Consider the following 25,251-nt stretch of genomic DNA (forward strand, 5'->3'; position numbering starts at 1 on the left):
CCGGCCCGGGAGCGGTGGTGGAGGGAGGCCGGGCCCCGCCCCTTCCGTCGCTCGGAGAAGGCCACTTCCGTCGCTGGGATAATGTCACTTCCGTAGCCCGGAAACTCCACTTCCGCCCAGGGCCAGGCCGCTCAGGGCCGGGCCGCGCAGGCGCAGAGGGCAGCTCTCAGGATTGAGGGAACCGCAGTTCTCGTGTTTCCGTCAGAGGCGGGCGGGGCCGGCAGCTGCTTGGCCGGAAACCGTCGCTTTCTCGGTCCGGCGGGGCCTGCGCCGACGCGGAGCCGGTGAGGGACGGACCGGAAGTGCCTGAGCGCGGCGGGAGAATGGTGGGTTTGAGTCTCCCGGTCGGGTCGCGTCTGGGGAGGTTCGGGGAGCGTCGACCCCGCCCCGTGTGGTGGGCACCTCAGGGGAGGCTGAGGCCCGGGGAGGGTGGTGACCTGGCCGGAGGTGCGGGGTGGGGCCGAGGCTGGTCATCTAGAGAAGGAGCCGTGTGTGCGGTGCGGTGGGAGCGGGGGAGGGACGGGGACAGAGGTGAGGGGGACAGGGGTGGGGAGGGGGACGGGGAAGGGGGATAGGGACAGGTGTGAGAGGGGGAGAGGGGAAGGGGCGGGGACAGGTGAGGAGGGGGACGGGGGAAGGGGAGAGGGAAGGGGGAGAGGAGGAGGACGGGAGGAGGCAGCGGGGAAAGGGAGGGGTGAGGAGGGGGAGGGGAGAGGGGGCGGGGTGGGGTGGGCAAGACCGGAGTCCCGGCCGCTGCCCTGCGTGACTTCAACCCCTGTGTTCCAGCTGTCCTGAGCACCTGCGGCCTCCGTGCTGTGCCCACCCGCAACTGACCATGCTCTTGGGGCGCCTGACTGCTCAGCTGCTCAGGGTTGTTCCCCGGGCAGGTGAGGCCGTGTGGCGGGTTGGGGGGATGCCCACGTGGATGAGGAATGCTGGGCCAAGCAGCCCACCTGCCCTTAGCACCCCCCACCACCACCTCGAGGACAGGGGCGTGGCTCACAGACCTCGTAAGCATGTCACGGGGAACCTGGACCTGGAATGCAGTGGCATTCAGGCCAGGAGCAAGGTGTGGGCTGTCCTAGCCCCATCAGGCCCGGTGGGGTGGTGGCAGTGCTCACGTGCGGTGTGACCCTGAGAGCAGTAACTGTGTGGTCTTGTTTCCTGCAGGCTGCAGTCGGCCCGGCTCTGTCTCAGGGGTGCTGGGCCACCATGCCTGTGGGGCCCGCTATAGCACCCAGCCAGCAGGCCCAAGTGGGGTTGCCTCCCTCCCTGGCAGTGGGGTCCAGCTAGAGCTTGAGGAAATGCTGGTCCCCAGGAAGATGTCCATCAGCCCCCTGGAGAGCTGGCTGACCACTCGCTACCTCCTGCCTAGACTGGATGCTGGGGTTCCAGGGTCTGTGGCTCCAGCCCAACTTTATGAGCATCCACCTAGCCAAATGGGGGAAGGGGCCGAGCAAGGGGGTGAGGGGGTCTGGGATGCACCCCAGATGCAGTGCAAAAATGTACTGAAGATCCGGCGGCGGAAGATGAATCATCACAAGTACCGCAAGCTGGTCAAGAGGACGCGGTTCCTGCGGCGGAAGGTCCGGGAAGGACGCTTGAAACGGAAGCAGGTGAGTGTGGGGTGGCGGCCCAGGTGGCTGAGAACACATGGCTGTGGCACCAACCAGCTGGTGGTCCCTCCCGTGCCCTCACAGGTCAAGTTCGAGAGAGACCTGAGGCGAATCTGGCTGAAGGCAGGCCTGAAGGAAGCCCCTCCTGGCTGGCAGACCCCCAAGATCTACCTGAAGGGCAAATGAGTCTAGGTCTGTTTCCCTTGCCTGTTACTGCTGACGGCCTCTTGTAATAAATGCCCTGAGAACTCAGCTGTCCCCCTTGGCCTGGACCTTCTTGTGCCTGCTGTGGGCTGTCTCGGGAAGGAGCCTGCTGCCAGCCTCTGGTGTGACAGGAGGCAGAGGGCCCCAGGGTGGCAGGGTGGCAGTCTTTCCAGAGCTGGCCCTTGCCCTGGTGGGGCCGCCTGTGGGGATGACAGGCCTCGCTGTGCGTGAGCTGTGGGAGTAGAGCCCTGCCCTGACCTGAGGGCCTGTGCGTTCCACTGCGGGAGGCGGCCTCTTAGTGAACACACAGTGGCCAAAGTGCCGAAGGACAACACCAGGGAGCTGGGGAGTGTCCAGCCTGAGGTGGGGTGCGATTAGGTTATGTTTTACGAATAGGGTCAGGGAGGGCCTCACTGGGGAGACGGGGGGAGGACGAGAGGGGAGGCGGGAAAGGCCCTGTGTCCCCGGAGATGATAGATGGTGTCCTGCAGGCCCCTTGGACTTCTGAGCTGTCCTGCTCACCCGGGGCTGGGGACCCCTGGCCTGCCGTGGGTTCCTTGGCCTCTGCCACTTCCTGGGGCCCTGCGTGGGGGTGGCCTGGGGACAACCAGAAAGGGGTGACCTGGAGGACGTGCTCTGGCAGGTGTGAGTTGGGGCTGGCTGAGGAAGGGGCGCTGTTTCCGGAGCTGGAGAAGCGCTGGAGCCTTGACGTGAGCCAGAGACCCCGAGTGGTTCCAGGTTTCTCCTGGATGGAGAAGAACACATCATCGGGGATGGCAGGGCCTGGAGGGGCTCGTGGGCCTCTGCACGCAGGCCACAGGAAGGGGAGCGTGGTTGGAGCGCCTGAGTGCCTGAGGCTGGTTCTCATGCTGAGCTCTGTGCTGCGCGTGGTGACTGAGAGGAGGGAGAGGAAGATGCTTTCCCGAGCCGCCGCCACCGCCGCCGTAGTCCTTCCTCCCCCACGGCACTTCTCACCAGGGCTGTGGGGGCTTCCGTCTGTTGTCGCGGAAATGCATCTGGGTCTGGGCTTGAGTTCCCCACAAATTAGGCAGACCCTGGGGGCGGCTTGAGCCTGGTGTCCCAGCAGTTTCCCTGGCATGGGACACCCCAAGTTGTGTTGATCTCCCTTCCCCACCCCCCGTTGCTTCAGTGTGCAGGCGGGGCGCCTTCCCTGCATGCCAGCCAGGTAAGCAGGCTTCTAACAACTGGGCCCGTCTGGCTCCCTGTCCATCAGGGGGATGGGCTCACGGAGGGGCCTTGTGGTGGACTGTGAGGAGGGTGAAGCTGGCCACGACTTGGAGGGGAACTGAGGCCCTTGAGGGCACAGGCCTGCTCTTGCTGGCAGCCGCCAGGGGGCAGTGGTCAGACCAGCAGACTTGAGCCCCGTGCCAGTGTCGCCTGAGAAGGCTCCTAGCTGGGGTCACCAGAATCCTCGGGTCTCAGTTTCTCGAGCTATAGGTGGGGCAGGGGTCCCAGGGCCAAGGCCTCAGCCGTGGAGCCTCCCTGGGGTGGAGTGGACCATGACATTTTGGTGCCAGGTCTGGCCCCAGCTCCGCTGGGCTTCCCAGCGGGCTTCTGCCTGCCAGGCAAGCCCTTGGCTGGCACCCATGGCTGCTGAGCAGCTGCTCCCGGTATTTCCTCCAGCCCCACTGCAGTAGCTGCCTGTGGCTCACCCCGCCCTTCCTTGGCTGTGGGGAGAGAAATGGATGCTAAGTTGTTACCATCTGGAGACAAACTTTGTCAGGAGCTTGGCTGGGCTGTGAGTTCTGGGGGTGTAATGCCGGCCTGTGCAGGGAGCTGCAGACCCAGATGCATAGAGGCTGCAGCTGGCGGAGTGCCACAGCGCTGGGGCACCTGCTTCAGCCTCCTCTACCCTTGGGTGGGTGCTAGCTGAGGGAGCCCCAGGAGGCAGGCTGCCTGTGGGGTCCAGGATGCTCGGCCTCGCGGTTCCTCCAGAGCAGTGGTTCTGGACTGGGCACTCGGCCACATCTGGGACATTTTTGGTTGTCACAGTGGTTGGGGCAGTACTTGGAGCAGTGAGTGGAGGTCAGGGATGCTGCCAAGTGCCCTATGGTGCACAGGGCAGCCCCTTCCTAAGAACAGTTACCCCAGACTGGGGTCAAGACCCCTGCTGCAGATGTGATTGGTCATGGTGGGTCAGCTCCTGAGCCAGCCCAGCCCCTACCTAGTCAGCCTCCTCAACCCCTGTTCCCTCTCCTGCTCTGCAGCCCAGACCCAGCAGCCCTCCTCTCCCTGCCCCTGCCCAGGCTGCATGTGTGCAGAGCTCACTTTGCGTGTGGCTTGGATGCCTTTGGGGCCCAACCACAACCTCAGGAGGCAATTTTTGGGTTTTATTTTTATCTTTGCAGCCCCTCCCAGGCCACAAGAGGCTGCCCCCCTTCCCTATGGGGGATCCACCCTGTCCTCTCTCATTGTTCTAGCCTGGGCACCCCTTGAGTAACAGGGCAGAGGTGGGGGGACAGAGTGGGGGCTCGTGAGCTGCCCTGTGATGTGGTTTTGGCCTGTGATGGGCCCTCCCCTAGCAGGCAGATTCTGTCCAAGGCTGACTTCAGCCTCTCAGGGCACTACTAGGCTGTTTTCAGATGAGGAAGTTGAGTCCTGCAGCATTGGGTCCCTCACCCGGGGTCACATGGCAGCCGAGTGGCAGGGCTGGGGCTGGAGTCCAGGGTGGCTGAGACTTCACCACTTCGAGGTAGGCAGTGGTCTGAATGGCGTCTGGAGGTTTGGGGTCTTCGGTGTAGGGTGGTCTGTGTATTTGGGCACATCTGCGGGGTGTGTGTTTTGAGGACTGCTCCTGAATGATGAGGGAAGAAGGAGTGCTGCAGACCCCCAGGTGACCAGCAGGGCAGGGGATGGCCTGGGAGTGTGGGGCCGCCCCAGGCCCTCAGACCCACTGTGGCAGCAGCACAGCTGGCAGGCTCCATGAGGCCAAGGGGAGGGGAGGCCTCAGCCCTCAGGCTGGGCACGTGCCTTGTGGAGTGAAATTGGGAGCCAAGGGGTCAGGTACAATGGGGTGGGGGCTCCTGCCCTGTGATCCAGCACCCTGTGCCCTGTACCCTCACCTGCCTGGGCTGGCCTCATCCCCTTGTGGATAGTCTGTGCTGTGGAGAGGAGACCAATCCAGCTTGGAGTCCTGTTGAGTGGAGACAGCTGACCTCCAGGCTCCATGTGGCTGGAGGGGCCCCAGAGGCCACCAAGACCTTTACATGAACAGGTGTCTCCTCCTGCTACTGCATGTCCTAGCTGAGGCATGTCCATCACCCACCGTGTCCTCCAGGTCAGACACGGGTCTCCCCTCCAAGAGGGGCCCATTGACTTCAGTTGGTCTTGTTAATTTCATTACTTTGTGTTTACAGTTTTTGTTTTTTAATTTTCCAGCCAAATGGGATTGTGTCTGGCTCAACATGAAGTTGTTCTATAAGGCTAGTAACAAACAGCTGCTCCTGCCCACCCACCCACGTGCATTTCGGGGCGGCAGCCTTGGCTCCTCCATGGGGTCCTGTGCTTGCCGGCCTCCTGGTGTAGCCACGTCACAGTGTCAACAGCATTCACACAGCCTCACAGCACGGTTACACGGCTTCTCTCGTACAACTGTTTTCCTATTTCATTTTTTCTTTTGCACGTTTTTCTGTGACCGCTAACTCGGCCCCAAACTTGATGATGGAATTTTAAAACTCCCAGTCCAACTCTTGCAAGTAATGCTTAATGTGGAGCCACCCTCCTGGCTCCCCCATCTTGGCTGCCCTGGGGCTTCTCTAGCACCAGCGGGGTCTTCCTTGGGATGCTCTTTGCCCTATCAGCTGGATCCCGTTTCTGGAATGCCATATTCTTCCCTTCTCTTGTGATTTATTCTCTTCTTTCCATGGAGTACACTCTATAGCAGCTTTCTGAGAAACAGTGTATGGGAGATGGAGCATAGAGTAAGAATTAGGCTTTAAAAAAATTAATAATAATAACTGACACGTGTGAGTGGACCCCTCCCCCACAGGCATTATGCTGGGTTCTTCACAGGAGTTAGTTCATTTCACAACAAGTCTGTGAATAGCCCTGTTTTGTGAGTTGGGACCCTCAAGGACGGAGATTGACTTGCGCACAGTCACGTAACTCAGAAGCCATGATTCACTCTAAGTCTGTTTGACTCTCAAATTTAATTTTTTAAAAACTTTATTTTTATAAAAGTTATGCCTATACATGGCTAAATAGTTTAATAGTTCAATAATGCTTAAGGCAAACAGAAGTCTCTCCCTGTTCCCACACCACCTTTCCCGGAAGCAGTCTGTCTTTTGGTATTTATTTTCATAGCTCTAAATTAGTGATTTTCAGATTTTTTTGACCCAAAACTCAAAATAAGAAATAGATTTTAGGGGGCCAGCCCCGTGGCCAAGCAGTTAAGTTTGTGCACTCTGCTTTGGTGGCCCAGGGTTTTTCTGGTTTGGATCCTGGGCATGGACATGGCACCGCTCATAAAGCCATGCTGAGGTGGCATCCCACATGCCACAACTAGAAGGACCCACAACTAAAATATACAACTATGTACTGGGGGGATTTAGGGAGAAGAAGAAGAAGAAGAAAAAAAGACATCATTACCTGGTACACACACACACACAACTGGAAATTTATACAATACTTCTCTCGTAACTGCAGCTGTCTCAGGTGTTTTCTGTTCTCGTCTATTTCATTAAAAATGCTATTTACGGCCCACTAACTCCAGCTCACACTCACTGACAGGCATAACCTGCAGTTTGAAAAACACTGCGCTAAATGTAAGCCCCATCCTGCTGCACTTTGTTCCTGCTTAGCCGCCCTGTCGGTGTCTCGAGCCGCCCCGCATGGCCCCCCTGGCAGCCTTGGAAGGCACACTGTTGCACTGTCTGTGTTTACATGACTGTAACTGTGATAGGGTTGACACTACGACTGCTCTTCTTCCCTGTGTGAGCCGTTGTTTTCCCTGGAGTCAGTAACTGTCTTTGTTGTCTTTTTTTCAGTTGCTTTAGTTTTCTATGCCCTTGTCACAATTTCAGCATGAAGTTCTCGCCCAGCTCCCAGATGCGTCTGAGGTTCTATCCTTTTGTCTCACTGAGGAGGTCTCTCGTGGGACTTCTGCTTTGCTCCAGTGCGGCTGCCTCCCCACTGTGTCGGGCACAACTGTCACCCTGGGATCTCCCCTCATACTTCCAGGGACTTCTCTCGGACTTGCTCCTGCCTCCCTGATCCCTTGTCTTCTGTTTTCTTCTCTTACTTTGAAAGAGCACATCTTTCCTTGTCTCCTGCAGAAAGAAAGCAGAGAGACCATTTTGAAACCTTGTGCACCTGCAAGTCTCCTTTCATGTCCTGTTCCTTGGTTGATGGTTTGGCTGGATATAGAATTCTCCGTTGGAAATTATTTCTACAAGACTTTGCAGGCATTGCTCCATTGTCTTCTGGCTCCCAGTGTTGATGTTGAGAAAATTAAACCCATTTTGAGTCCAGAGCCTTTGCAAGTGATCAGTTCTTTCTCTTGAAGCTTCTCTGTGTCTTTGCCGTTGCCAGTGTTCACAGTGGCGCACTTTACTGTGGGTCTGTGCTCACCCCACAGGAGCCCCATTCAATCTGGACACTCACAACCTTCCCTTTGGGAAATTCCCTTCAACTATTGGGTTGTAATTTCCTATTTCTTCTCTCTTTCTAAAACTCCTGTTATTTGGATTTTTTTTCCTTCTGTTTTCCATTGTCAACATTTTCTTCTAATCCATTTCATGATTTTTTTTCAGTTCTGTTCCTTCATTTTTAATTTCTAAGAGACTTTTGTTTTTTGAATTTTTTTAATAGCACCCTGATTATGTTTCATGAATGTGATGCCATCTCTTCTGTGAATGTGATGCCATCTCTTCTGTGAGGATATTATCGATAACGTATTTTTCTTTAACACCCCTTCCCCTGGTCTAGTTTCTGCTGCTTCTAAGTTGATTTTTTCTGTTAGTTGACTTTGGTCTCTGTTTTCCATGTTAGTGGGCTTCCTCTGGCAGGACTTGGTTGTCTGCTTATATTTATGAGTGTGGTCTACAAACCAACAGCAAGAAGTGTCCACAGGGCCAGCCCTGTGGCCGGTAGTTAAGTTTGCACACTCCACTTCAGCAGCCTGGAGTTCACCGGTTGGGATCCGGGGCATGGACCTACGTACCACTCATCAAGCCATGCTGAGGCAGCATCCCACATAGAAGAACTAGAATGACCTACAACTAGGATGTACAACTATGTAGTGGGGCTTTGGGGAGAAGGGGGAAAAAAAAGTAAGATTGGTAACAGATGTTAGCTCAGAGCTGATCTTCCCCACCAAAACAAAAAAAAGGTGTCCAAGACACCCAGAAGTGGTCTCTACCTTTCCTGCTTTTAGCAGGATTCAGGACTTTGGAGACATGGCTGTTTCCAGGTAAGGTTGCAAACTTTACCAAATAAAAATACAGGACCCCTAATTAGATTTGAATTTCAAATAAACAACAAATAATTTTTCAGTATAAGTATATTCTGTGCAGTATTTAATCTGGTAACTTCATGCCAGATCTGACAGGAAGTGTACAGAAGCCTGGTGTGTCTTTTCATGCCAGATGATGAGAGAGGTCAGAGGCTACTGGAGGCGTGTCAGAAGAACTCAGGAGCCAACTTGAAGGGCTTTCACTGGCTAAAGATGGGACGATCTGAGCATTGAAAAGAAGAACCACATTGGGTTGAAACAGCATATTGAAATCTGTTGGGCAGCTTTGAAGGATGATAGAGACCCAAGTCCCCAGGTCTCTAGCTTGCCTGAGAATTTGATTAGATTCTTTGGTTATGTAACTGGGAACATTTTCTGAGCCTATTAGTATAACTTTCCCTATCTTACTGGAAACGAAAATAATGTGCATGATTATAAAATCTCTTAAGTGTGATGGAGCTCCCATTCTGATTGGCTTAAATAGCCTAACACATGCTCGTGTAGATTTAGGATAGAGAATGTGAGAATTCCAGAGAGGAAAAGGAAATTGGACTTCTAATGCCTTAGGAGTGTTTGCCCTGTAAGAAAAGTCATTTTCTTGCAGAATCCACAGCTGAAAAGAAAAAAAAAGCTGGGACAATGGTTGATCATTGGATGAGGATCAGAGATGTAAATTCACGCAGAGAGCAAATATCGCCAAGGAAACTACTTCATGTAAACATCACTTCAGTAGTGTTTAAATGTGGGGCTGGAAAATGGGGAGTTTAACAGTTTGTATGAGAAAACGTTCAGGTGATATTTTTAAGCAAGATGAATCCTTGGACAAATTAGACTGGTTTCGTAATTTTTGTTTAAAAAACGATGTCCCTTGACTTTATGACAGTGTAGAAGATGATGTAATAGTATGCCTCCTGGAAGAATTCGGTTTGTTTGCTTATGCCAAGCTTAATGAAACTCTCCTAAATTTCCTAGTCTGGTTTTATGGGTCAGGTAAATTGTTTTCCAAAAGCTATTTACGGTCATGTAAATGTAAACATATATGTTTAACTATATTAAAATAACTGATCTCTCTCTCTTTTTTTTTTTGTTAAAAAACTGAGCTAACATCTGTTGCCAGTCTTCCTCTTTTTTGCTTGAGGAAGATTGTCGCTGGGCTAACATCTGTGCCAGTCCTCCTCTATTTCATATGTGGGACACTGCCACAGCATGGCTTGATGAGTGGTCTGTAGGTCCATGCTCAGGATCCAAACCCATGAACCCTGGGCCGCCAAAGTGGAGCACGCAATGTTAACCACTACGCCACCAGGCCTGGCCCAACTGATCTCTTTTATAAAAGACTTATTCTTGTAAACCTTAGATAATGCTCTGAATTATTGCATTTCATTATGCCACTCATCTCTCACCTCCTGTGGTGCATCATCTGTAAAGATGTCACAACAACCCCCTCCCTGTACACGTGCCCCTTTGGCAATGTGATTTTGCTTGCATTGAAAGCTGGGGTCTGTCTCCTTCCTCTTGAATCTGGGCTGTGACCTGCTCTGACCAATAGTGTGGGGGAGGATGCTGCCGAACTTAGGCCTTGAGGGGTCTGGCAGCTTCTACCAGTGGAAGGAAGCCTGGCTTAGACTGAGTGACAGGTCATGTGGAGAGAAGGGGCCACGTGGACAGAGAGGGCCACAGGGAGAGAGGAGCCGGCTGATGGCCACACTGAGGCCCCAGTTCCGGGAGGGAAGCTGTCTGGATTCTCCAGCCCCAGCTGAGCCATCCCAGCCAGTAGCCGTGGAGCGCCAACCAGCTGCCCTGCCAAGTCCTGCCAGGATTCCTGACCCACAGAATCATGAGCAGTAAAAGATCATGGAAACAGCTCTGAGCCCTCCTGTGCTCTGCCGCGTGGCAAGGGTCTGAGATGCTGTAAGCCACATTCCTGCTCTCTCTACATAAATTATTTGGAATTCTGCATGGAAGAATTCCGTTTATTTATTCAGTCATTTATTTGTATCAATATAGACTTGTGGATATTTACTTTATATTTTGGGTTATAATCCACTCCTTTATTTTGTTGCTCCATTTGCTCCAGCTGTGGCCCCTGGGAGCTCAGTCACTTGGCTCCTATGCCCCTTTGACACACCCCATCATTCTTTTTTTTTTTTTTAGCACTTCCTTAGTTTTTGGCATTACAGGTTTTCCAGACTTATCTTGTAATTTTCTTCTCCAGTCCTAGAATCAGCCATTTCTCCAAGGAGCCCTGGTTCCTTTTCTTGGAAAACGGTCTTAGAAACCAAGACCGGGTGCTGGCTGTGCTTGTTGCTTCTGAGACGTTGTCGCTTCTGGGCCTTCTCAGATGACAGAGCTAGAAAATATGTGTGCATGGTGACCATGTGTATACACACACCTGTAACTGTTTCTGCAGGTCTCCATCTGTGTTTGCGTTCCACTAAGTGCGAGTCCATGCTGGTGTCTCCAGTGTAGGCCACAACCACAGGGCCACTCTCGCCCCCTTTCCTTGCCTGTCTGTAACCTCCCACCCCAAATAGTGAGAACCAGGCTCCCACTACACCCCGCTGTTTGCTTAATTGTTCAATTCTGGCATTTGGGTATGGCTGTGTCAGAATAACCATCGTCCTAGGGGAACAACTTTACCAACCAGAGTCCAGTGTGCATGAGCAGTTCCTTTGGCCTTTAGTCCTATAGACTCTGCTCACTCCCACAGAAATGTAAGTCGGTACCCCCACGCCTTCAGTGAGGTGGTCTCACTTGCAATACAGTTAGACTTCTTGGCACGTTCTAATTTCCCCACCCACCTCAGTGAGTTTTTAAAACGTGCATGCATTAGGCTCACTCTTTGTGCTGTGCAATTCATTGGATTTTGGTAAATACATTGCGTCATGTATCCACCATTGCAGTATCATACAGAATAGTCTCGTTGCTCTAAAAAGTCCTCTGTGTTCAACTGTTCATCTCTCCCCCATGTTGTGATTTTAAGCCACTAAGTTTTAAGGGGTTTTTTTTTCCTTCTCCCCAAAGCTCCCCAGTACATAGCTGTATATTCTAGTTGTGAGTGCCTCTGGTTGTGCTGTGTGGGATGCTGCCTCAGCGCGGCCTGATCAGCAGTGCCATGTCTGTGCCTGGGATCCAAACCGGCGAAACCCTGGGCTGCCAAAGTGGAGTGCAGGAACTTAATCACTCAGCCATGGGGCTGGCCCCTAAGGTGGTTTGTTAATACAGCAAAAGCTACAGGAAATATCTGAATCATTTCTAAAGATATTGAAATTCACAAAGATAGATTACAGAAATAAGGGATCACTATATAAAAACATATCTTTGTCCAAATTACGTCTAATTTGGATGGTAAAGTTAATGCGATCTATATGTTGTGTTATATACACAGTTGGATATAGATCAAATAAAACTGACAGTTTAAATTTGTCATCTAACAATATGAATATTTGTGTGCGTATAAATACATTCACAGAAACGTATATTAATGTCAAACTAAGAAAGTGTATATATAACAGAGAAGAAAACCAGTTGTTTCCTCTGTGGGGCTAGGACGCGCACTTCTCTCGCCCAGACTCCGCCTCTTCGAGGCCTTGCTTTGGGCCGTGGGCTGATCCCCACCACGACTCAGTCTGCTTTACCAGATGGTCCTCATTTCTAAGAGGGCAAATGCTTCCAGTAATCATTTATTGCTGTGCTTGTTTTAAATATTGTCACCCTGATAAAACTATAGCTGAGATGGTCATCATTTCTTGTATGTGGCCAATAGTGACTTACCCAGTCCCTCTGACTCCTCATGTTGCCTTCCCAAAATTCAGGCCTCAATCCAGAATCTGAAAAACAGGCAGTGTGTCTTAACCCTCACCTGCCTTTGGGGTTCCCCCAGACAGCAGCTGGCAACACAGAGGCCTCCTCCCTTGTCGCATAAAGTGAGGAGAGTGCAGACGACGGAAGAGACTTCTTGCGACCACACTTTCACCACCTCACTCCCCACAAGCCTGAAAGCTCCGTTTACGAAGCCCAGACTGTGGGAAAGTCAGATAGAGAAACGCCCACCTTCCCAGCCTACTGCTGTTTACAGAAGCAGCACTGTTATCTGGCTATGCTTGAGCCACTTTCATTTTTATATTAGGGAAAGACTCCATGTTCGTGTGTGAGGCTGGCACAGTGACAGTCAGCACTCGTTGTGGTTCTGGGTTTGAGTGCACTTGCCAGGCATTGGCCGTCAGCACAGACAGCCTGAGAAGGACGGGGAGCCCCCGTGGCTTTCAGCATCCCCCTCAGAGTGGCTGTTGACCAAATCCTTAGAAAGTGCACTGCACATAACAGAGAGTTCACGCTCTGCCTTCGGAAGTTCCACCCAGCCGGGCCAGCCATGGCAGTTTCTACTTTCCTTGCCTTGACCTGCTACAGACTGCAGACCAGAAATGGACTCTTCTGGAAGAAAGATCAGAAGGGCCTCTGTACAAGAGGCTGTTTCAGGTATTCTTGACTTGGATACAACAGGAAACAGCCTCACTGGACATGTGGCCACACCCTGACACCTGCCACGCTGTCCCCAGGGACCAAGTCAGGGCCCTGGGGCCCTTTTGCGCCAGAAGCAGATGACCTGGGAACACATTCAGCTGATCCATAAAATGAAGCAGAGTAGATGGACTGCTCCAGCTGAGACTGAGCAGGCACGTGAAAAATCTTGTTCTCCTCCAACTCTGTTGAGAAAGATTCCTTGGACAGGCTGTAATGAAGCGTCTATAAATGGTATCTCATTTCAACTGGCCCACGGAAGTCAGAAGAAAATATCATACGAGACTCAGTATAGATGGAAAGCCAGTGAGCCTTCTGGGAAACTTAAAATTCTGTAGGAAGTTGTGAGAGATATTCTCTGGACTTATACCAAAAACCACGCAGGACGGTGGTAGCAGAGGTGAACTGTTGTGCCTGGGGCTTTCACCAAGTTCGCTCACATTCGTTTCATGTGTGGCCAGCTGGATCCAATCAGAAGACGGAAACCACGGGGCGTTTGATGGTGTGGTTCATCATCCCCACCTCCCCATAGCAGAGAAGTCCCTGGTTCGCCCAGGCGGGGGCTGGCCTGCAGTTGCCAGGGTACAGGGTTGGGGCGCTGGGTATGCAGAAGAGGTGGGAACCCTCCAGGTGCAGGTGAGCCGAGGGGCACTGCAGAGGGAATCAGGTGCTGGTCCATGTAGAGAGGCTGCAGGAGTTGACTGCAGCCGGGCCAGGGCTTCCAGATGGCTGAGGCACTGTGTGTCGTGGGCATGACACCCCGGACCCACCCAGCCACAGCCAAGACACCCAGGAGAGCCCCTTCCTCCTGCAGCATCCCTGGTGCCCTCTGCTGGGAGAGGGCAACCTCACACTCACTGTAAAGCGGAGATGTGTAAGGGAAGCCCAAGCAGTACCATGGAGCCTGACCTGCAAGGTGGTGGGAGCTGAGAGGCAGTGACTCGACGAGTGGTGCAACAGGATCCATACAAATCTGTCTCTTTCCCATGAGGGTATAATTGGATAAACCAAATGTGCACCATAACCATGCTGGAAATGCCACATTTAAATGTTCCCCACCTTGGCGAGGGGTGGGAAGCTGCCGCTAAGGCCCCGGGACGTGTGTCACATGTGGGAGCAACCCCCTCAGTCCTGCCAAGAAGCTGGGGCGGCGGTTGCTGCACAGTCATCAGCCCCGGCCTTCTGGAAGGAAAGGCCTTCCCCTCCTGGCTCACCAGGAACGAGGTGGACTTGGGGATCCTGTGGGCAGAGGTCACTCCTATGGTCAGAGGCATTGCAGGTGAAATCTGTTAGAAGTCAATTGATGACTCTTGGTTCCCAACTTTAAAATGAACATTTTTGACGTGATTGGAGAGACAAATACAGAGGCTGACACTGGAGCCTGCGGTCAGGGTTCTAGTCTGTGAACATACAATGAGCAGGTTTCTGTGTGTGAGTCGGCTGGCCTCTCTGTGCCTCCACAAACAGAACAAGCCAAACAGAGGAGAGACCCCATTAGTGACGTTATGGTGGGAGCCCACTGCCTGGGGTCTGACCAGGACCAGGCCAGATCTTTGGTCTTGGTTCCTTGACATTTCTCAGGATAAAGTGGTTGGCTGGTCCATGTTTCCAAGTTTTCTTGTCTGTATTTTCGAATCACGGTGTCTCAATGCATTGATGATCTCGCAGCCCATCTGGCCAGGTCATCCGACTTGTGGTTCTCCACCAGGAGACAAGAGCCCTCATGGTCAACAGCCCTCCTGTAGGACACACCCATGTCTTCAGACACAGGATCTGCAGAGTTCCCTGCCTCATGGTCTGAGACATGGCAATGTGGCAAACCATGAGCACTCCAGAAGAAGGAGCAACACACATGCAAGTGATCGCTCCAGGAAACCTGGTCAGAACCAGAGAAAGACAATCCGAGGTAAAGTTGAGAGTGCTTGTGGTCTGTGACACATCTCTAGGCTCTGGCCTCAACCTCACGTTGAGATGGATCAACGCAGTTCCTAAGGAAACCCCATCGGACCTTGTGGCCTGGCAGTCCACCCACACCACGCTCTGCTGTGGCCGCCAATCCCCAGTGGAGAAACCAACCACTTCTCCTGGTGACACTTGTGGCCTCTGCCTTTTTGGGTCCATCCCTTGCTTTGTTCTGGGAGGCAGCCATATTTGTCTTCTATTGCTGTGTCACCAAATCACCACAAACTTAGCAGCTTAATGCAACACATTCATTATCACACAGCTTCCATGGGTCAGGTGTCCGGACACGAGTTTGCTCGGTGTCCCTCCAGGCGAAATCGGTGTCAGCCAGGGCTGTGTCCTCACCTGAGGCATGGGGCCTCCTCTACGCTCATCCAAGTGCTGGCAGAACCCAGCTCCTTGCAGTTGTAGGACTGAGGGCTATTTTCTTCTCGGCCGTTGGCAGTTGGCTGCCCTCAGCTTCTTGCCACATAACCCCCTCCATAGGTCCTTTCACAGCATGGCCAGCATGAGAAGCTGGCTCCAGCCAGTGATGATGGGGACTTCATCAGGGAGTGACATCCCAGCGCCTTTGCTTTGTGGGTGTGAAGGACTATCCCAACATAGACACCGCCCCCGGCCACACTCCAGGGGAGGATGCAGGGTGTGGACACAGCAGCCAGAAGTCCTGGGGAGCATCTTAGAATTGTGCCCACTGCCTGGCCCTTAGAGGGCTCCTTTCCTTGTGTGTTCCTGTAAACCCCAACAGTTCTACCTGAACCATCCCATGTTTCCTGCATCACCAGATCACATCCCTCCTGCACTGAAACCCGCCAGGACTCCATCTCGCTCACGTGAAAGCCAGACCATGGCCCCGCAGACCTCCCCCGTGTGCCCAGTGCTGCTCCCCCGCACCTAGGAGGTGGCTTCCCCGGGCCTGGCCTGGCCGTTGACTTATGGGTGTCACCCCTTCGGAAGCTGTCCTGGTCAGTCTGGAGGAGGGAACCCCTGTCCTGTTTTATCCTCTTGACAGTACCTCTCAGTGTTGTACCTGATCTCATTGATCAGCGAGCAGGTCTGTGTCTGTCTCCTCTCTAACAGCGCCAGGGCCAGGTGTTGTGTTCTATGCTGAGTCCCAGTGCCTGGCATAGTCGGTGCTCAGCAGATGCTCACTGAGTGACAGAATGGCCTGTGTGAGCACGTGTCTGCAAGTCTGTGTGTCTGTGTGTCTGCATGTCTGTGTTCTGTGTATCTGGTTGTGTCTCTGTGTCTCTGTGTCTGCTTGTGTCTGTGTATCTGCGCTTCTGTGTTCTGTGTATCTGGTTGTGTCTGGTTGTGTCTGTGTGTCTGCTTGTGTTTCTGAGTGCCTGCGGTTTTTCCTCCCAATGAGCCAGGCTGCCTGGAATGTCCAAATCCCCAGGAATGGGAGCCAGAGTCTGATTCTCAGTGGGCTGGCTGGCTGACCCCTCTTGTTCAGCCTCCTAGGAGAGGGGAGGTAGGTCTGGGCTCTGGTCTGGCCGGAGTTTGGCCAGAGCTCAGGGTGGGACCACAGTGATGTCAGTGGCTTTGTTTTGTCCTGGTCTGGTCTCTTCCCGAGGAACAGAGGTGCCAGGAGAGGCTAGGAAATGAGCAGCCACAGGCACTTGGGAAGGAGCAGGGGGCTCAGGCCCTGGCCATGCGTGGGAGGGGCAGGTGGCCTGGTCAGCAGCCCAGGCCTCCAGCTGGGCCTCTGCTCTCATTTGTGGCTATTTCCTGCCAAGGACTGGGTGGGGGCAGCCGCAGCCCATTGGTGCTCATCTCGAGCTTCTGTCCTCAAGCAGAGAGAACAGGATGGAGCAGGGAATAGGAAGTCATGGCTGCCCTCCACTGCCTCTGTCCATCCTTGCCCAGTGGTGCAAGGGGGATCTGCTTCCCCCTAGTTGCACCCTGTCAGACTTCTGCGTTTATGCTGAGCTAAGGTCTGGGTCTGCAGCTCAAGGGCCCCACTGGACCTCAGCACGCAGAGCCTGAGCCAGGCAACTGCTGGGAGAGGGAGGGCTTTACAAGGAGTTTAGGGTATGGACTGGGCACCCCCTGGCTCCTAGCTTAGGACTGGGCGCTGACCCTGGCCCCCTTCCAGACTGAGGGGCCGGCCCTGGGCCATCTCTGCCTCCCTCCAGCACTGCCTGGACATCCTCCTATCCTGGAGGAGAGACAGCCCAGCAGACAGAGGCAGGAAGAGAGGACTGGGATGGAGAGACAGCAGTAGAGGCCGATGGAGAGAGAGACACGGGCTGGGCACGCAGAAGAGGGAGGAGGGCCTGGAGGGAGGCCGCCAGTGCTAATATAAACCAGTTAGAAAAACAGGAGGAGAGGCCAGGCCTCAAGGCCAGCCAGGCGGGGCTTGTTTTTCCAGAATGAAAGGCCCAGGGAAGAGCAGGGGGTGGGGGAGAGGCTACAAGTTCTGATTTAGGAAAGGGCCTTCTCCACCCAGGGCCTGATTCTGCTGAGGAAGGGGGTCAGGAGTGGGGGCCTCTCTGTGTCCTCGCAGCTGGTCCTCCCTGTGTCTCCCCTCAGTCCCTCTCGCTGCAGCAGCCTCCTCCTGCTGCCTGGAGCCCAGCAGCCCCAGCTTCTCACTTGTCTGACGACTTGGGGGCCAGGGCAGGGTTCCAGGATGAGACCCTGGCCCACCTGGGACTGGGGCCTGTGACGATAGTTCAATCCAAGTGGGCTGTCTAAAAACTGCACTGTGGGTTTTGTGGTTGTTTGGATGTTTTTTTGAGGTTTGCTCAACTAGAAAGAGTGGGCTTGGTGCAGTGTGTGCTCTGTTATTTCACATTTGTTTATGTGACTTTGTAAGTTTTCCCAGAGCTTCAAATTTGTGCCTTCCGCTAGGGAGGCTCCCGTACCCCCCTTCCTCCCTTCCCCTGTGGGTGGGGTGAGGGTGTTCCTGGGAGCACTGGAACCCGGGCCTTGGCCGGGGGGAGGGGGGGGCGGGGGGCGGTGGTCCCAGGAGCACCGGAACCCGGGCCTTGGCTGGGGGGGGGGGGCGGGGGGCGGTGGTCCCAGGAGCACCGGAACCCGGGCCTTGGCTGGGGGTGGGGCGCGGGTGGTCCCAGGAGCACTGGAACCTGGGCCTTTTCGGGGGGGGGGCGGGGGGTGGTCCCAGGAGCACTGGAACCCGGGCCTTGGTGGGGGGTGGGGGTGGGGGGTGGTCCCAGGAGCACTGGAACCTGGGCCTTGGCTGGGGGGAGCGGGGGGGCGGGGGGCGGTGGTCCCAGAGCAGTGGAACCCGGGCCTTGGCAGGGAGGTGGTCCCAGGAACACTGGAACTCGGGTCTTGGGAGGGGTCCCAGGAGCACTGGAACCCGGGCCTGGATGGGGTGGGGGTGCTCCCGGGGGGGACTGGAACCCCAGGTTTGGTTTCAAGGACACCAGGCTCAGCCTTTGACGGTGGGCAGTTGGGGAGGGATATCAGGCCAGAGGGGAGGGGGCTGCTCACCCAGCTGGCCCCCTCAGCACACAGGGTCTCCATACCTCACTTCCCTGGCTGGCTCCTCTGGATGGTAAAAATGACTGATAAACAGACCCTCTGGGTCCCCAGGGTGGGTGCTACCCTCATGTCCATTTCACAGAGAAGAAATGCAGCCCCCAGAGAGAAGGGTGTGCCAGGGCCATCGCCCCGAGAAGGGGAGCAGAGATGGGTCTGGCAGCCTGGGCTCCTTGTGGGTACTGGACCCAGGACACCTTTCTGCTGGCCCGCAGTGGACGGATGCTTCAAGCTCCTCAGCAGCAGAGAGAGGAGGACCCTGCCCAGCAGTCGTGGCCAGGCTGCCCACGTGGGGGAGTGCCCTGGGCCTGTGTCCCCCCTGCAGAGGTGGGGCGAGGAGATGCTCACCCCAGAATCCCAGCCCTGCAGCAGTCTCAGAAGGGCCCTGTGTGTCCCAGATGCCTATGGGATCTGGGGCCATGCCCTCAGCTCCTCCTGTCCCTCCAGGGGCTGGGCTACTGCCCCCTCTCCAGGACCCCAGCCAGAGAGGGGGCCATGCTGCTGCCTGCACTCCCCTCACCGACTGGGACAAGTGGCCATGGCCCTACCCCTCCCTAGGCCAGCGGAGGGGGGCGGGGGGGGGGGGGCAGGGGGCCGGGCAGGAGCCAGAGGGGGCGGTCTACAGACTGTGGACCCAGCCCAGGGCTCCGTGATGTCATGGCGGGTGCTAAGGAGGGGGAGGGGGCCGGGCTGTTTTTCTGGAGAGTTAGAGCTGGAGTGAGACAAAGCGAGGCCGGCGGGCCAGGCGGGCGCCATGGAGCTGCGGTCCCGAGTCCTGTTCTGGAAACTTGTGCTTCTTCAGAGTGAGTGCAGGGGGGTGGGGGTCAGGAGGCGGAAGCGCTGAGTGGGTCTGAGTGGGTCGCATTCTGGGCAGAGCTGCCTGTCTGAGCTCAAGCCGGGAGGGGTGGGACACCCTCGGGAAGGGGACAGCTCTGGGGGGCCTCAGAGGGCCCCCCAGGACCCAGGAGTGTATGAGGTCTCACTTAGATCTCCATCCCGCCAGAACTTCCCCTTGCACAGACCTGGAGCCAGAGGGCCAAGGACAGGGAGGCAGAAGCGGCAGATGCCTCCCACTGGGGTCCCTTGCACACCCCCCTTCTTGGGGAAGCTCCTCAGGCCTGCACTTCTCCCAGTTGTCAGGAGGGGAGTGGGTTGGGGGATTGAGAGAGGCCTGGGAACTATGGGGCTCGCAGGGTCTGTTCCAGCCCCCCTCAGCTCCCAGCCCCCTGAGCCCGCCCCCGGGGCTGGCCTGCTGACCCGGCACATTCCTCTCATCCCGGGCGCTCAGCCACATCTCTAGAGCAGAAACTTGGCCTCTTGGGTGGTGGATGGTGGGGTCACTCCCCACGTCCAGCCTCCTCATGCTTCAGACCTCTGCTCTTCAGGAAGGCCGAGGGGGCCCCGGCCCTGAGCACTGGGTGTGAGACAGGGCTCCCAGTGATCAGAGGACCTCGAGGGCTAGTGTGGCAGGGCCCTTGGCAGGTGCACATGCCATCCTGGATACGCATGTGTGGAGCCCCCAGAACCAGCCTTGGGTGTCAGGCTTTGGTGGTCTAGCTGTGGAGATGATGAGGATGGCCCTTGGTGACAAGCACACACTCCAGAGCCAGCCTGCACAGGGTCTAACCCTGGCCCCACCACTTGCCCCAAAAGGGTAGGCGCTATCCGTGCAGCCCAGGCAGGTGGCTGTGAGGATTAAGTGGGGGCCGTGGGCACGGTGCCCACCCACGTGGGGCTAAAGGAGATCCCCATCTGTGTCCTCCTGGCTTCTCTGTCTTTACCCCCACCTGTTAAAATGGGTGTCATGAGCACCCACCTCAGCGAGGGCTATAGAAGGGACCCAGGCAGCCAAGTGGGGGCCTGGGCTGGGTGGGGTCCTGGAGACAAAGGCTCAGGTCGCCCCTCTCCAGTGTGACTCACTTTTCCTCTCCTTCCAGGCTCTGCTGTCCTTCTGTCCTCAGGTTAGTGACCACCCTCCCCTGGAAACCGCAACAGTCCTCTCTGGCCTCTCCAGTCCCACCTTGTGCCTGTTCCCTTGGGTCCCACCCCTCCCTCATGGACTCCTCCTCCCCACCAGGGCCGTCTGGGCCCGGGATGGCCGGCAGCTCGGTGGTGTCAGAATCTGTGGTGAGCTGGGCGGCCGGCGCCCAGGCCACGCTGCGCTGCCAAAGCCCTCGTATGGTGTGGACCCAGGACCGGCTGCACGACCGCCAGCGCGTGGTCCACTGGGACCTCAGCGGCGGCCCTGCCGGCGGCCCCACGCGCCGACTGGTGGACATGTACTCGGCGGGCGAGCAGCGCGTGTACGAGACGCGCGACCGCGGCCGCCTGCTACTGCCGCCCTCCGCCTTCCACGACGGCAACTTCTCGCTGCTCATCCGGGGTACGGCGCCTTGGATCCGGGCGGGGGCTCAGGGGCTCCGAGGCGCGCGGCACTCGGGACGCTGCGGAGCTCACGCTAGCTTTTCTCCCGGGTGCGTAGCGGTGGAGGAGACAGACGAGGGCCTGTACACCTGTAACCTGCACCACCACTACTGCCACCTCTACGAGAGCCTGGCCGTCCGTCTCGAGGTCACTGACAACCGTGAGTGTGCCAGCCCCCGGGGACCAGCCCCTGTCCTCACGCCTCCCTGCCCCCCTAGACTCCTTTCCTGGTCCCTCCCTGTCCTCTCTCCTCCTCTGTGGGGGATCCCTGACCGCCCTGCACCTCCAGCCCGGGCCGCCGGCGCACATTGGGACGGCGAGAAGGAGGTGCTGGTGGCGGAGCGCGGGGCTCCCGCGCTGCTGACGTGCGTGAACCGCGCACACGTGTGGACCGACCGGCACCTGGAGGAGGCGCAGCAGGTGGTGCACTGGGACCGGCAGCCGCCGGGGGTGCCGCACGACCGCGCCGACCGCCTGCTCGACCTGTACGCGTCGGGCGAGCGCCGCGCCTACGGGCCGCCCTTCCTGCGCGACCGCGTGGCGGTGGCAGTGGACGCCTTTGCGCGCGGCGACTTCTCTCTGCGCATCGACCCGCTGGAGCCTGCCGACGAGGGCACCTACTCCTGCCACCTGCACCACCACTACTGCGGCCTGCACGAGCGCCGCGTCTTCCACCTGAGGGTCACCGAGCCCGCCGCACAGCCTCCCCCGCGGGACTCGCCGGGCAACGGCTCCAGCCACAGCAGCGCCCCCCGGCCAGGTACAGGAGGCCGCCCTGGGCGCCCAGGGAACGTTTCCGGGGCTGGGAACGGCAGGAGACACCTGGGCCCCTCCCTGTCCCACTCCCGTCCCGAATGAGGGACCTGGGTGCTAGCCGAGGGAAGGACACACGGGCAGCAGCCGCCTGTCCCTTCCGGAGACCCACGCAGCGCAGCAGGGGCGGCCTGGGTCCGGGCGGGCGCACCGCGTGGTCGGTCTGCAGCACCCCCCTGACTTCGCCCCCGCACGGCCCCTGCAGACCCCACGCTGGCGCGCGGCCGCAGCGTCATCAACGTCATCGTCCCCGAGGGCAGGGCCCACTTCTTCCAGCAGCTGGGCTACGTGCTGGCTACTCTGCTGCTCTTCATCCTGCTGCTCATCACCGTCATCCTGGCCACCCGCCAGCGTCGCCGCGGAGGTGAGCCAGGACAGGAAGCCTTTCCCGACGCAGGCGGGACTTGGGGTGCGGCAGTCTGAGCAGAGGGCGAGCAGGGGGCCCGATGAACGTCAGTGCCGCGGCTGCGAGCGTTCCTCGGGGCCGGGGAGCTGGGGAGGGCACGAGACTGCCCCCAACACGAGTCTCCCTCCCCAGGCTACGAGTACTCGGGCAAGAAATCGGGGCGGTCAAAGGGGTGAGTGCCCCCTCCCGGCTTTCCTGGGGACCAGGCTCCGCCCCACCAGCCGCCCTGACCTCCTACCACCCTCCCGGCTCTCCTGGAGACCAGGCCCCGCCCCGCCCACCGCCCTGAGCTCCCCCTCCTCCCCGCTCCAGGAAGGACATGAACATGGAGGAGTTTGCTGTCGCCACAGGGGACCAGCCTCTTTACAGGACTGAGGACATCCAACTAGGTGAGGGGGCCCTGGACACCAAGGCACAGACTGTGGCTCCCAGGCCTGAACTGGGGAGGCACATCTCTGGGAGGGCCCTCACACTGCTCTCTCCCCACCCCAGATTACAAAAACAACATCCTGAAGGAGAGAGCTGGGCTTGCCCATAGCCCCCTGCCTGCCAAGTATGTGGACTTGGACAACGGTGAGTGGTTGGGAGGGCCTCCTCCACCCATCTCACAGCAGGGCCCATACCCCACACCACCCACTCTCAGAACCACAAAGGAACCAGCCAGCCCCACAGGCAGCAGTCCCCTGGGACCTCAGGGCTCCAGAAGCCCCTGGGCAGGTCTGCCTTGCATTTCCTCCTGTGATGGAGGGGCGTGAGCAGACGCTGACCTGTTCCCTTGGTTTCCAGAGTTCAGGAAGGAGTACTGCAAATAAGGTGATCTTGGGCTCCTGGCTGGGCCAGCAGCTCTGCCAACTCCTGTCTGTCCGTCTTGGAGGACGTCCTCCTGACCCTCATGCCGCTCCCCCAGCCTCCACTCCAGCGGCTGGTCCCGCTGTCCTAGAACTTGGCCTGGACTGGTGCAGAGTGAGGAGGCTGCCTCCAGATCCCTCTCCTGGGAGCCATCCTAATCCTCACAAGCAGCAGTGGGCTCCCTGGGACTCTGCAGGCTGTGGCTGCACCCCTTCAGCAGCCCTGGGCTGGTTCCCACGCTCACTGGTGCCCTGGTGTACCCTCCCCCCCCCCACTGCACAGTCAAGACCCCACTGATGTTCACCAAGCCCTGAGGCTCTCCTAGTCTCTGCCTGCTAGGGGCTAGGGGCTGGGGGCAGGGGGAAGGAAGACACTCTTGTAGGGGGCTCAGCAGGAGCTGTGGTCAGCCTCAGGGCTGGCACTCCCACGTCTTTCTCATGGGAGCTGCCTGCTGGCTCCCCATGCACTACCCAGCCAGGCTGCCATCGATCGGCTCTGCACAGAGACCAGAGGACTGTGCACTCCAGGCCCAGGGCTGATGCCCCTCGGCGCTGCGTCGGGCCACCTGGGGCTGCCCTGGGCCCCTTCTCTGCTTCCCCTCTGCTCCAGCCGTGTTGCCAACCAGCTGCCTTGACAGTCACTGGGCTCCATGTGACTTTTGACCCTGCCTCTCCCCCTCCCACAGCCCCTCCCTGGGCTGGAGTCTGGGGCTGGGGCCTCATTTGGCTTCTGTTTTTGCTGAGGACAGGGGAGGGGGTGAAGATGGTTGTAGAGTGGCCTGAGCTGCCACTCCCGACTCCCCACATTTGCTCCTCCTGGAAAATTGCTGCCATCGCAATAAAGACCACGTCTGATTTTTAGACCTGGCCCAGCTATGCCTCTGCAGCACTCCCTGCATCTCCCAGGGGCAGAGTCTAGGCCTCAGGAGCCCCCAAACGCTTTTCTTCATCTAAAGTCCCCCTGTCATTGTCCATTCCTTTTGAGTGGAAGGTTTGGGTTCAGGTGTGGTGGGCCAGTTCTATAGTACTTACTCCTGGTTGTGAAGGAGTTTCAGATCCTTCTCTGAGGGTCTACTTGGATGTAGGGGAGGGGAGCATATTGGTGGGCAGGAGGGCAGAGGGAGGCACTGTGTTAGTTCAGTCCTCTGAGAAGCAGACGCCAAGATGGCTTGGCTGGCGGGGGGAGGCAGGAAGCCTTCAGATGGAGTGGCATGGCCCCGGTGAAGGGGAAGGACACTGCAGTAGAAAGAAGCCTGTGTGTCTCCCCCACACTGACCCCATCCTTCAGAGCCCTCCCAGGACAGCAGAAGGCGGGGAAGAATATGCAGGTTATGACGGCTGCATGAGGAGGCTCGAGCCACCCACATGTCCTCAGCATCCAAGCTCCCACTCTGGGGAAGTGAAAACCCTGGGGTCATTTTGACTGAAGGTGCAGCTCCAGTATACCTACACAAAGGAAGTCCAGCACAAGACTTATTACTTACAGATCCCAGAAACAGGACGCAACCAGCCGGGGAAGCCTCTGTCCCAGGTCACAAGCCAGCAGGAGACAGAGAACAGGATAGCACCTGTTACTTACAAGGTGTTTGGGGCAGAGGTCACTAATTTTTGTGGGCTCAACTCTGAGTGGAAAAGCAGAGGGGAACTTGTGGTGGGACTCCTAAGTTTGGGTCCTTATCTCAGTGTCCTAACTCCATGTGAGCAGGCTGTCATCCTGTAAAATGCTGAGGTAGAGACTCAGAATGGTTGTTTTCTCATCACACACTCACAAGGACCCCACAGTGACAAAGGCAGGGAGGGAGGCTGGGCCGGGGAGCTGTGGCTTGCTTGAGAATGTGCCTCCTTCCCAGCCCAGTGACCCCCTGGCCCCGCAGTGGCTGCACTGCCACGGGACGAGGCCCCTCCTGTAAGGGCTCAGGTGCTGGCCACAAACAGCCCTCCTTGCAGGGTCCCAGCCTGGCCACATCAGCATCAGCACTGGGATTGTTCTCATTGGGCTTCTGGCTACTGGTCTCTCCCACGACTTGGGCTGAGTGTCAGGTGGGAGAGGGAGGCTAGCGGGTGGGCTGGAGTGTAACTGGGACATCGGACCCCCTGCATATGTATGGCCGGCAGCCATTTGTGTCTGGTGTAGGGGATGCTGGTCCCCGGGCGAGCTCTCAGGGCAGAGACTGTCTTCCTCCTTCCCTGGACACCCAGCAGAGAGTCATAGACACTTCTTTTAAGGCTATCCTGCCTGGCTTCCTCACATTACCTCTGGTGAAACCGAGACCCAAGGGGAGAAAGTCCAGGCTTTGCTGAATGGGTGCCAACCTCACCGAGCCCTGCCTGCTCTCCCCATCATAGCCTTGGGGTATGGAGGTCAGAACCCCTGGCCTAGGCTGACCTCGGGTAGTCCCCAGCCTGGCCTCTGGGACTTAGGTGCAAACTCTGGCTCCTTCAGTCAGTAGTGGACTGATGGGGTCCTTTCCTGTGCTG

At 57.0% G+C, this 25,251-nt stretch overlaps 2 protein-coding genes across 3 annotated transcripts; both read left to right on the forward strand.

Moving 5' to 3' along the window:
* The first annotated feature begins 86 nt into the window (after positions 1-86).
* AURKAIP1 (aurora kinase A interacting protein 1) lies at positions 87-1,868 on the forward strand. Of its 2 annotated transcripts, none has more exons than XM_023636022.2 (4): positions 87-326; positions 787-887; positions 1,171-1,616; positions 1,701-1,868. In XM_023636022.2, exons 2-4 carry the CDS (start codon positions 836-838, stop codon positions 1,800-1,802), a joined length of 600 nt encoding a protein of 199 aa, XP_023491790.1. In that variant the 5' UTR covers positions 87-326; positions 787-835; the 3' UTR covers positions 1,803-1,868. The 2 variants fall into 2 exon arrangements, with proteins under 2 accessions (XP_023491790.1, XP_023491792.2); XM_023636024.2 differs by having other exon boundaries at positions 323-394.
* Positions 1,869-18,915: 17,047 nt separating this feature from the next.
* MXRA8 (matrix remodeling associated 8) lies at positions 18,916-23,634 on the forward strand. Its single transcript, XM_023636045.2, has 10 exons — positions 18,916-19,085; positions 20,220-20,243; positions 20,360-20,665; positions 20,765-20,866; positions 20,996-21,466; positions 21,725-21,883; positions 22,058-22,097; positions 22,238-22,314; positions 22,418-22,498; positions 22,712-23,634. The coding sequence occupies exons 1-10, from the start codon at positions 19,037-19,039 to the stop codon at positions 22,735-22,737; spliced, it is 1,335 nt and encodes a 444-aa protein (XP_023491813.1). The 5' UTR covers positions 18,916-19,036; the 3' UTR covers positions 22,738-23,634.
* The last annotated feature ends 1,617 nt before the right edge of the window (positions 23,635-25,251 follow it).

Source organism: Equus caballus, chromosome 2 (assembly GCF_041296265.1).
Source record: "Equus caballus isolate H_3958 breed thoroughbred chromosome 2, TB-T2T, whole genome shotgun sequence".
NCBI classification, from domain to species: Eukaryota; Metazoa; Chordata; class Mammalia; order Perissodactyla; family Equidae; genus Equus; species Equus caballus.